This window comes from Heterocephalus glaber, unplaced genomic scaffold, assembly GCF_053883595.1.
Source record: "Heterocephalus glaber isolate CG9 unplaced genomic scaffold, H.glaber_assembly_v1.0 deba00001497, whole genome shotgun sequence".
Taxonomy (NCBI): Eukaryota; Metazoa; Chordata; class Mammalia; order Rodentia; family Bathyergidae; genus Heterocephalus; species Heterocephalus glaber.
Genome location: NW_028258320.1, coordinates 2,552,435 through 2,565,223, shown reverse-complemented (window position 1 = coordinate 2,565,223; position 12,789 = coordinate 2,552,435). Strand labels below are relative to the sequence as shown.

Below are 12,789 nucleotides of genomic sequence, written 5' to 3'. Positions count from 1 at the left end.
ATGTTGGAGAAAAATAACCTTTGTAACAAATGGTGTTGGGAAAACTGAATAGCCATGAGCAGAAGATTGAAACTTTTGAGAGTTTGAAGCTCAGATTGAAACTTCTGATCCATATCTCTCACCTTTTACTAAAATCAAATCAAAATGGATCACACACTTAGATATAAAACAGAAATACTGAAACTGCTAGAAGATAATGTAACTTAAAGCCATAAGCATAGGCAAGGACTTCCTGAAAAGAACTCTCAGAGTACAGAAAATAATATCAGGAATCAACCAATGGGATTACATCAAGCAAAACAGTTTCTGCATGGCAAAAAAACACAAAACAAAACAATCAACAGAGGGGATCACTCACAGAATGTGAAAAAATTTTGCCAGCTACTCTCCTGATAGAGGACTAATATCTAGAATATATAAAGAATTCCAAAAAAATCAACCCCCCCAAAATGACCCAATTAAAAAATGGACAAATGAACTGAATAGACCCTTTGAAAAGAAGTGCAAATGGCCAATAAGTATATGAAAAACTCTTCAACATCTTTAGTCACTAGGGAAATGCAAATCAAAACACTCTGAGATTCTGTCCTACCCTATAAATAGCTGTCATCAAGAACATGAAAAACAACAAATGCTGGAGAGGATGTGGAGGAAAAACACCCCTCTACAATGTTGGTGGGAATGTAAACTAGCACAAATACTAAGGAAATCAGTTTGGAGATTCCGCAAAAAAAATACAAATTCTATTTGACCAAGCTATATACTTCTCGAGGGTATATTCCTAAAAGAATTAAAGGTATCACACTATAGTGATACAAGTATAACCATATTTATAGCAGCAAATTCATAATAGCTAAGCTCTGGAAACATCCTAGATGCCCATCAACAGATAAATGGATGAATAAAATATGACATATGCACAAAATTGAGTATTATTCACCCATAAAGAAGAATGAAATCATGTCATTTGCAAGAAAATGGATGAAACTTGAGACCATAATGCTAAGAAAAATAAGTCAGACACAGAAAGTTCAATATTGCATGGTTCGTCTTATATGAGACACCTAAAATACAAATGAATGAGATAAAGGAGAGATGGTAAGCAACAAGAAGTCAGACTTTGGGAGATGAAGCAGGACAGGGGGAGGTAAGGAAAAGGGAAGTAAAGAGACCAAAAATAATAAAAATATGTTATATGCATGTACCAATTCCCCCAAACAAACATTACTAATCTGTACTGCAAACCACACCAAAAAAGATCCTAAAAGCAAATCCTTTCACATTATAAATAGCTTCAACATTCAAAGTTAAATATTAACAATTTTAATATTCATAAATTTTTCAAAAATGTATTTTCTTAAAGATACTCCCTCCAGATAATTAAAGAGTTATTCCAAGCAATAAAAAGCTATTATCCTGGTATTTTTGTTTGTTCTTATTAAACTACTGTGTCAGATTTAATTTTGAGATCTAGATTTTTTTTTTTTAATTTGGAAGAACTGTTTTCCAGAGGACAGAACTAAATGACATTGATTGAAACCACTCTAAATTTAAGAAGTCCTTCAAGTAGAATTTCCAGAGTTGAAACTGCTACCTTACAGAACAGCATAGTGGTCAAAGGAGGAAGACTGCATTCATTACACAGATGACCTTAGGCCAACTGTTTGATCTTTATGGCTACACTCATGTGAAAGGAATGAGACAATCTATGTTTATCTTCAGCTCAGCATCTGGAACATGGAAATCTTGCAATAACTGTTAACCACTGCTACAAACATCTTTCACCAAAACACAAATATGACCATGTCACTCAAATATTCTCCCATCACCCAGAGACCTTACTGATAGTTTTGTTTGACCCATACAGCATTTTTCTTTTTAAAACCAGTTTTTAACAACTTGAAATTGTGAGATTTTATGTGAAATTCCAGATTCCCAGCTTCTCTTTTCAAAATAGCATAATTTGGTAGCAGAAGCTCATTGATGTGCTAAGTTTTCCACAGTCCTCTCTAAGCCCTTTTGCTCTTTTATTTTGTCTTATATTTAATTAAAATTAAAGAAAAGACAAGGTGTTTCATTTATTTAATTAATAAACTAATTAATGTGACATACCTTAGTAGTTTAATCATTTTTATTGCTGAGAAGAATTTTACTGTATTGATAAACAATCTTTGGTTTATTCACTTTTTAGACATTTGTTAGCAATTTGATCCTATTACCAATAACACAGCTATGAAAATTCAAACAAAGTTATTAGGACCAAAAACAATGTTGAAAGTAAACTTAGTCGAGGTTTAGCTTTTAAGATTAACTTCTAAAATAAATTTTAACTCAAACTTTTTTTTTTTGGTACTGGGGATTGAACTCAGGACCTTGAGCTTACAAGGCAGGAGCCAGAACGACTGAACTAAATCCCCGGCCCCTTTAACTTAAACTTTTAAGATTACTATAATAGACCAATAATAAAAGTCCTTGTTCATTCACAACCAAATACTAGAAAGAAATATCTGCATGTTATATTTTAGATGAAAGATGGAGAACACTAGGTTTTTTTTTTTAATGCAATATTTAGCAACTAAACATACTTTACAAAAAATCCATACACCGTCAACCCTGGGAAGAATCAGAAAGGCCATTTACTAATTGCTACGATTCTAAGGTTCTATTCCTCTGGGATTTGCTTGAACTGTCTTACTCTCTTCCTTCTTCAGCTGTTTTCCTGTACTCCCATGGGTGAAGTCAGTTACAGTGGGACTGGTAACCACAGACTTGGTATGGTGGGCATGCTGCTGTCCCCAGTGAGCCACTCCTCGGCTGACCTCCAAGGTTAACTGGATCATTCGGTTGATGGCTTGTTGAATATCATCCAGACTGGGAACCATTACCTGTGGGAAGAAGAAGCCAGTACATACAACACACCCCTCCAATCCTCACCACTCACTACCCTGCAAGCAGGGAAAGCCTCAGGTGGCCAGCGGGAGAGTTGTGTGCAGAGGGAGGGCTGCAGACCTTCTCCAGCTGGAGGTTTTCCCATTTTATCCATTCCGGTGGGCCAAAGGGTCAACCACAGTCCTTGTGGCCCTATGAGGATGGCTAGATGCAAAAGAAAATTATGTGTTGGATGCTCGGGAAGCAAAACAACTGCGGAAGCTATACCACAAAAACTCTTGACCTCAGTCCTCCCAAATGTGTCAAGTAAGCTCAGACGCTGTCCTTCCAGAAGTCAGACCAGGCAAAGTGGTGTTAGGTGGGTCACAAGTTATCCCTGCCTGGCATCTCAGCCACCTGTGTGGTTTGGAGTCCAGACACCAGGAAGTAGTTGGGATAGTTGGAGGGATCAGTGCCAAGGAAAGGCCCAGCAGAGCACAAGCTCAGGACGCAGGCTCACTCCTTTCTTTCTGTTCTGCTCTCTTGAGTAGGTTGCCTGATGGTGGTGAGTCTGGGGTGGGGAGTTGGCCGTTTATGATGACTTTATGTAAACAACTTAATACCTGAAGTAAGAAAATGCAAGGTGTTTTATAGGGCTCTTGACTACTGATAGCAGAAGAAATGCCTAACTCAACACCAGCCTTCAAGACATCACGACCTATGCAGAAACAATATTTTAATAACAGATAAAAATAATATTTTTTAAAAAATTTTTACTTTTGTTAAAGACTACAGGGAAAGTGAAAAGAGAAACACATGGGACCAGGACCTTCCTGTAAATCAAAGTTCAGTTCTAAAACTATAATTCTTAAGTGCATTATCAAGATGTCACTGTAGGCCAAGGATTTAGCTCAGTGGTTCCGCCGCCTGCCTCACAATCGCAAGGTCCCAAGTTTGATCCCCGGTACCAAAAATAAAAAAACAAAGAACAAACAAACAAAAAGATGTCACTGTAATCAATAATACTTACCACATTAGTAGCTAAGTGGATGCACATCGAGGCGATGCTCTTAAGTGAAATAAATAGGACACACGTGTAAATACCAAATAGTTTCTCTCATGTGAGAAACTGAAAGTGTAAATAAGGACTAAATGTATAATAGGTCATGTGAAATAGGAAGAAAAGGGGCAAAGGGGAAGGAAGTGGGAGGGCTAGGGGAAAGGATAGAAGGGAATGGGATTAATATAAGAAAATGGAAAAATAGGAACAAAATCTTTGTAAATTGTGAGGAATGGAGGGCTTGAAGGGAGGGCTGGGCAATGGTGAAAAATAAGAACCAAGAGAGATTATGTAAAGGTGCAAATTTCCAATGATGAATGTCATTATATTGTATACCTAAAATGTACCAATGATTAGAATGAATAATCGATAATGCAAAATAGGAAGAAAAGGTCCAAAGGGGTAGGGGTGGTGGGAGGGGCAGGGGAAAGGAAAGAAGGGAAAGGAAAAAATGATGAGAAATGGAAAAAATGGAAATAAAGTCTTTGTAAATAGGGAAGGGTGGAGGGCGTGAAGGGAGGGCTAGGAATGGGGAAAAAATAAGAACCAAGATGCATTATATAAAGGTCCAATTCCCAATGAGAAATGTAATTGTGTTGTATACCTACAATGTACCAATAAAAGAATTTAATACAAAAAAAAAATACTTACCACATTAGGAATTGCAAGATGTACTTCAGTTTTTATGAAAGAAATAATATCATCTGATGGTCTGCATCCATAAGGGCTGTAATAAGATGGTCATTTGAGCCTTAGCTTAGAAAATTTTCACAACTAACACTACGCTACAAGTTTCAATCCTGAAGTAAGACAGTATTCAAAATATCAAATTATACCAAACATTACTTATAATCAAGCCACAGATTGCAGAGAACACAATGACTTAATATTTTTAGAAGCAAAATACTAATCTGTCATGTATTTTTCTAATATCTGAATCAATCTCTCTCTCTTTCTCTCTTTCATAACCATTTCATACTGTTCACTAAAGACTTCCTTTGTTTTCAGCCCTGAGACAATGGAGGATAACACCAACAAAAAACATACATCTTCATAAACTTTTTATATATACATTCTACAAGATTAAACAGGAGGTTTCTGGTCAAAGTTTTCTAAAAACTGCTTTTTTAAACAATATCACCTGTCCACTGACACACAGCTACATGTGTCCACCTCCTGAGCTGCAAATTAGTTTGGACATCTCCCTTCTCTTCTGACCTTGTATTAGTCAGCTTTTCATCACTGAAGTAAAATCCCTGAGAATAACAACTTACAGGAGGAAAAATTGATTTTGGCTCACAGCCTCAGAGATTTAATCTATGGCTGGCCTGTCTGTTGCTTTTAGGCGAGGCAAAAACATCATGGTGGAAGGGCATGGCGGAGGCAATCTGCACACCTCATGGCAGCCAGGAAGCAGGGAGAAAGTACAAGAGAGTGAGAAGAAGGCGCTGGGGACCAGATATAGGCCCCGGGTCATGACCCTATGATCTGCTCCCTTCAATAATCCATCTCCCAATAACTCCCCAAAATTATGATCTCATCAGTACCACTGATGAAGTTAAAGCCCTTAAGATCCAATCATTTCCCGAAGTCCCTCAGTTGCAACCAAGCCTATGGCTTTGGGGGACTTTTCAAATCAAAGCCATAACAGAATTCCATCCCTATTCTAAACAAAAATATTAAAAAATGCAAACGTTCCATTCTCTTTTTCTCTGGAAATGCAAGAAGTACTGTCATTAGTGAAGGACGCCTCCACTTATAAGTACAAGTGGATTGGGGGTGGGAACCACAGTTCAAAAGTGACACTCAAGGCCAATGGTTTCCAGATGTTATTGTAAGGAACTCTTTGAACTAAAAGCAAGCAAACAAAAGCATTCTAATCCATAGTCTCCCCATGATAGCTGAGGTGCATCAAGAGAACAAGAAGAGCTGTACATAATGCAAAGGGAGAATCTGAGAACCAGAGTGAGTTCCCATAAATACTGAACTAAAAAGAATCAGTAACAGCACCTAGATCATTCAGCGATGTTTTTAGCAGACCAGAGTGTCAGCTTAAGGAATTCTCCAAAATTTCAGGTGCAAAATACAAAGAGACAGAAATTATTTAAAGAAAAAGAGAAAGGATAAAAAGATGAGTAACATTTATTGAATGTTTAGTGTACGCCAGGCACTTTACATTTTCCATGAATTAACACATTTCACCCTCAAACTAACTTTATGAGGCAGATCCTGTGATTATTATTTCCATTTTATAGATGAAAAAACCTAGGAAAAGAAAGACTAACGAATTCGCAGTGGGTCACTCAGCTCAGAGACACTTTGCTATCAAACTCCAGTGTTTGAATCTTACATAGGTAAATTAAAGAAAGTTCTCCTTTAATCTTAAGAACTGATCTGTTGGGCCAGGGATTTAGCTCAGTGGTTTTGCCGCCTGCTGCGCAAGCACAAGGTCCCGAGTTTGATCACCCGGTACCAAAAAATAAATAAATAAATACAATTGGAAAATCAGATTAGCAGAACTCTAGTCTGAAAATAAAAGGACAGCACTTATGTGAGAAAAACAGATTTATGATTCGGGAAGACCAAACTAACATCTGTGTATGAGAATAAGAGAAAGACATTTTAGACAAGCGAGAGTTTGGAGTTATCATCCCTGCGTATCCCTTTTCAAAAATTACTTAAGTACTAGAGAACTTGTAAATCGATGCCGCGTGTGAGTTCATTCTTCAAATACACTTCTTTGTACCAAATACATCATAATCTAGAATTGATACATAGGATGTGCTAATGTTCAAGTACAAGACAAGCGTTTTCATGAATCAGGAATGGACCAGAAACACAAGAGTGGCCTGGTTAGGGTTCTGGTTTCTAAGGGTGCAACTGACAGCAGAGAGGGTGGCTCTGGGGATTTGGGGACCGACAGTACTCCATGTGAGACACGGGAGCTTCAGCCAAGCTCACTACGTAAAGCAGAAAACCAAGAAGATGCTCCCTCCATTATGTTTTGGGGGGGGTGGGGGGGTGGTACCGGGGATGGAACTAGGGTCCTTGCGCCTGCAGAGCAGGCGGCGAAACCACTGAGCTAAATCCCCGACCCCGCTCCCTCCATTATGAAAGCGGAAAAACAACAGCAAGGCCGTCTATCAACCTCCTGCCTGCAGCTACTGCTTTCCCGAACGTGTGGGGAACACGGGAGAAAGAAGCAAATCCACAGCTTCCCTGATAAGCCACCAGCTGGACCTCCTGTTTCTTCCCCGGCTGATCCTGCCATACCCCCAACCTCTCTCCAGGGGGCAGCACCTGTGCACAATTGAGGGCTGATTCTGAACTCAGTATTGCATTGGTCACTGGGAGGCGAAAGTGAAAATCCTAGGTAGGAGAAAAGGGAAAAGAAACACAAAATCAAAAAGACCTCTTGATTAAAGAGAGCCCTCACACTAAAATCCCAATAGGCATGCATAAATCTAAGGGCAAGAAAGAGAGAGAAAGAAATCAAAAGTTGAAACAGCAACTCACACCAGATAAAATGAAACACATGGAGATATGAAAAACTCTTAAGTAGATGGAGGATGTTCAATAAGATAAGTGAAGGCTGTCTTCCCAAGGAAGATTTTTGAAAAAAGAAATGGCTAAACTAACAGGGCAGAAATAATACAATACCTGAAGGATAAGGGAAAAAAGCATTTATTTAAATATTTAAAATGACATTGAGGGCAGGGGATTTAGCTCAGTGATTCTGCCGCTTGCCTCACAAGCGCAAGGTCCCGAGTTCGATCCCCGATATATAAATAAATAAATAAATAAATAAATAAATAAATAAATAAATAAAATGACTTTGAGCCGGGGATTTAGCTCAGTGGTTTCGCCGCCTGCTGCGCAAGCGCAAGGACCCTAAATGACGTAGATGACATCATCTTTAGAACAGATGCACAAATAATTAAAATTACACAATCACAATGGCAAAAAAAAATAAATATAGTTCAGAGTAATTAGGAAAGAGGGCTCAATATTTATAAGGACGTCAATTCTATCCAAATTGACCTACAGATTCAATGCAACTTAAATACCCCTCCCCTCTCCCCAAATGTTGATTTGTCAACAACTCCTGCTTGGTAATTAATAACTATGTGGAAAAGCTTTCTCCTGTCTAAGCATAAAAATCAATACCACGTGGATTAAATTTCTAAACATAAAAGCTTACAAAGTTACAAAACTTTTCAGAGACATTATGAAATAGGAAAGAAGTTTCTTTAAAAAGACATAAAAATCATAAATCACTTATAAACGACTGATAAATCTGAGTATCTTGCACAAAAGATTGATATATTTGAAAAAATTTTAAATCCCACAAAGAAAAAATGAAAATTAATAAAGTAAACAAGACAAGGCAGAACTGAAAGGTGATATTTGCACTATTACCACCAACAAAGTAATACATTGAAATATTTATGGTTCATTCCATTCCAATAGAAAAAAAAATAATCTCCCTGAAAAAAGAAACCCACAATCTTTAAGGAAGAGAAAGAACAAATGACCCATAAGCACATGAAAATGTATTCAGCTCATCAGTCACCAGGAAAATGAGTTTAAGCCCCAAAGAGATGGCACTTCACACCTCTGTGTTAGCAACAATTTTTTAGTTGAACGTACTGTTTGCAAGGATCCAGGTCTATGGTCACTCTCGTTCTGAACCCTGCCTGCTCAAATGAGGCACACACATGCCCTAGGACTCCCAAATCCACTCTTAGCAGCTGCAGAAGACAGGTAAAGGTACATTCACAGAGGCTTTATCAGATTAGCTTAAACTGGAAACAACCCACATGACCGTCACGGGTGAAACAGATAAATAAATGGCACATACTCCAAATGTGCAGATGTGAAAATAAACTGTATCAACATAGGTCAATCTCAAAAGCATAATATTGAACACAGGTCAAACACAGACAAATATTACGAATAGAAGCAAGTGGGAAGCTGTATGGAGAAGTGAGACAGTGATGAACACCAAGGTCAGGGGCAAGGTCACCCTCAGGAGAGGAGTAGGAGGACCAGCAGCGGACTGGCAGTCTTCCTGATCCTGGCCTGGGTGCTAGAAGCACGGTTGTTCATTTGCTCGCTGTTCTTGCACTATTACACAAATGTTTTCAGACAGCCTTTTAATGAGTGCTACGTTTTACATTTTATGACTTTTTAAAATTGACAAACTAATCAAGAGATATGATTAGAATTATATCATTCATTATAGTTAGCATTACCAGACAAATTTAGCATATTTTCAACTTGCCTAACAACAAATATTCTTTTTTTCATTGTGTCCAAAGATAATCGTGTAGCTTTTTGCAGACTGTCTAGTAATTGATGAGAGAAAAATCCATAGACTTCTTTACATTCCTGTAATAAGAAACCATATTAAATTTGGTACACAAAAATAAAGCTCTAACATCTCCCAAAGCAATGACACAATTATAGAAGTGACATGTGAAAGGTGAGAAATAATAACCTATAGTTTCCAGAACACTATATAAATAAATACAAGCCTAAATCACTTGTCTGTATTTTTTTTTAGGTAACAATATATGAAAAGTGTGCTTGCATAAACATTCTAGCAAATCAGGACATATTCAAAAACAATTTACTCAAAATAACCCTGGTTTGCTTAATATTCAACAATTAAGTTAACTTACTAAAACCAACAAAACCACACATTTCTAAGAGAAAATTAGAGATAATCTCTGAGTACAGTGAAAAGACAATAAAAATCTGAGAGTAGATGACAGTTTGGAAGAATTTATGTAAAAGCAATCATTTTTTAACTTATGAGAACCAAATAAATCTAAAACATCTTACAGTGTCTATAGAATTCAGAAAGAATATTTATTTAACTTTATTAGGAGACAACACATATTTTCCTGTATTTCTAAATACAGTTTTGGAAACTACCCTCAAAATTTGTTTTAGTCATTTTGAAAAGGCTGTTGCTGCTATAATTACTCGTGTGATTTACTTTGTAAGCCTCAGAAAATTTGTTAATTTAAGAACATAATAATCTGACCTTAGCACCCTTCTTGTGGTCTGGGATGATAAAAGGCTACCAAAAAATATGGTGTAGTTTTTTTAAGGCTATATTATTAACTTTCTCCATGATCTAAAACCAGTTAGAATCTATATTTAAAAAGTAAGGTGTTATTTATGGAAGGAATTACTCTAAGGAAAAAAAAAAAAATCTAGGGCCAAACTGTATTTTTTTATATCCTTCTATACTGCGTGTCTATTTATGTCCTATAATTCGTTATTTCTTCAAATTTCCTATGCCAGCATGATAAATCATCAGACAACCTGTTTGGGGTATAAAAGTTGGCTACAAATAAATAACATTCAACAATTAACCTACCCAAGTCAAAGCACTTTAAGGGTGGTGCATTTTTCAATGCTTAGGGACCTGAGCACAAGCGGATGCTGAATCTCCATCCTCAAGAAGCTCAGCATGGTGGGGAAACATATTTTAAAACGTAAAAGGCCCAAATGTACAGGATGAACCTTCTAACCCTGGACCACGGCTTGACCCTCTCTCCCCACCCTTCTTTCCTTTGAGAGGAGTTTCCAAGCTTAATGCATAGAGCACAGAACAGGCCCTGAGGTGGCAGGCAGACACCCAGACATCTTTTCTTTACCCTTTTCGTGGTACTAGACATGGAACTCAGGGTGTTGCCGCCCATGCTAGGCAGGTGCTCTTCCAGTGAGCCACAGCCCCAGGCCCCAGGCCCAGTGAGCCACACATCCAGGGCCAAGTTCCAGCCACTGTTCCTCACTGCTGTGGACCCTGCCCTGCTGAGGTTTGGGGGAAGATCCAGGTTGAGTTGAGTCAGAACAGTTAAGGCACAAAGAGGGATATCAAGCTTTCAAGAGTGCACAGAGAGGATGAATTATCCAGCTAAAGCACAGGCACTGGCATGGTCAGATGATCAGAGCCCATTGTGGCAGTGTGTGGCACATGGAGCTGAGACAGGGGTGGTTACAGTGACGCAACTCCAGGTGACCCCAACTAGAGGGGCTCAGATTATGCTCAGTCTTGCTGTAGACCCAGCTTGTGTGGAAAGGGAATGCAATGGCAGAACGCCTGCTGAGAGGCGAGCACACTTCCTCGATGCAGCTGGCTCCCCCTGGTGGCTCGGCTGCCTGCTTCGAGGCACTAAGGCTAAGGTTGGAATCTAGACTCCGCAGGAAAGTGCTTCCCAATCGACTGGCAAGAAGGTGAAAAGAGAACAAATGTGCCCTGTTTATTTCGAAAACGATATTACTGTATGCAAAAGGAGATAAAACAAGGAAAGGATGAAAAGAAGGTGGGTACGAAGGATTAAAAGAAAACTGGCAGGGCCGGGGATTTAGCTCAGTGGTTTCGACGCCTGCTGCGCACGCGCAAGGACCCAGGTTCGATCCCCAGTACCCGCCCCCCCAAAAAAAAGAAAAGAAAGAAAACTGGCAGAGGGAAGAGAAAGCAGGAATTTGTGCAAAAGAGGGAATGGCATTTAGAGTTGATAGAAGACCAGAAAAAGAGAGAGCTCCTCATGCCTCTTTCTCAACCTTCCTTCTCAACTCATTTCAACACAATCTGCCCATCTGGGGTTTCTCTACGGCAGAGCCCAAAGGTTGTCCATAGTGCTGGTTTAACACACACAGCACTGGGCCCCAAATGAATCAAAATCAGGATGTGTGGGCCGGGGATTTAGCTCAGTGGTACTGTGCCTGCCTGGCAAATGCAAGGTCCTGAGTTTGATCCCTGGTATCAAAAACAAAAGATTAATTAATTAAAATCAGCACTTGTGTTATAGACAACTCTATTAAGCTCAATAAGTGAGGACAAAGTTCTCCACTCTGAGTCAGATGGATTGGTGCTACCATCCCAGAAGTCACATTTACTATATAAGAAAACACAGCTGCTCCCAAGACAGGGAGATGCATTATAAACTATAACAGACCGACAGAATCACATCAGAAGTTGATGATACTGGAAGAAACTGTAAGGATGCAATGGCATGATGTAGGTCTGCCCGATCCTACAGTGTGAAACCGAAAATTGTGTGTGCTGGGTTGTTATAAATTAGACACAGATTCACCGCAGAACTGGCTGAAGGATGCGCCTCCTAGGATTGTCTTCAATCCTTAAGTCTCACTTCTGTGAAATTGTATGAGGTTGTTCCACAGTAAATACCTTTTTAAATTCATTTTCTTTATCATTAGTATCACCCACGTTCACCACATCAGTGTCATAATCGTTGTTTTCGCCATCTTCTGTTTCACTTCCAAAAACAACATGTTTCTGGTGTTCTGCAGACAGAAAAAAAAATAACATGTATATTTTCAGCATTAAGTTTATTCTCTATGGCCAAACCTTCTTAAGAAGCTCCTTTTCAAAATGCTTTTACTGGGCTGGGGATTTAGCTCAGTGGTTCTGGTGCCTGCCTCCCAAGCGCAAGGTCCTGAGTTCAATCCCCAGTACCAAAAAGCTCTTACTTTAAAATTTCTATATTTACTTTATTTTGCATTTATTTATATAGGAGTCATCCTTGAATTCAATTTAAACCACTTCTCTCAGTAGAATCATCATGCTACTAAGAAACACATTCTGTCAATATACTCTATCTTTGTATCCAGAATTAATAAAAAATTGTATGAGGGTTTTACATATTATCTTTCTAAATTAGCTGAACTGCTTTCCTGTTGAGTTTTCTAACCTAAGGGACTGATATTTTTATAGGTTTTGATACTCGTGATAAAAGCAAGTGAAAATCTCTAAGAAGCAAGAAAACACACTGTCCATACTCATTTTAGCATACATTGCTTCTCCTGGGCACTACTGACGA

General features: G+C 38.5%; 1 protein-coding gene across 1 annotated transcript in view; it reads right to left on the bottom strand.

The window, feature by feature from the left end:
- Positions 1–12,789, bottom strand: part of Dnah8 (dynein axonemal heavy chain 8) — a 262,037-nt gene that overhangs the window by 190,680 nt on the left and 58,568 nt on the right. Inside the window, exons 22-26 of the mRNA XM_087184476.1 lie at positions 12,138–12,253; positions 9,218–9,319; positions 7,996–7,997; positions 4,580–4,655; positions 2,696–2,885 (exon numbers count right to left, since the gene is read on the bottom strand). Of these exons, the coding sequence (XP_087040602.1) occupies positions 2,696–2,885; positions 4,580–4,655; positions 7,996–7,997; positions 9,218–9,319; positions 12,138–12,253 (486 nt within the window). The remainder of the gene's footprint in view (positions 1–2,695; positions 2,886–4,579; positions 4,656–7,995; positions 7,998–9,217; positions 9,320–12,137; positions 12,254–12,789) is intronic.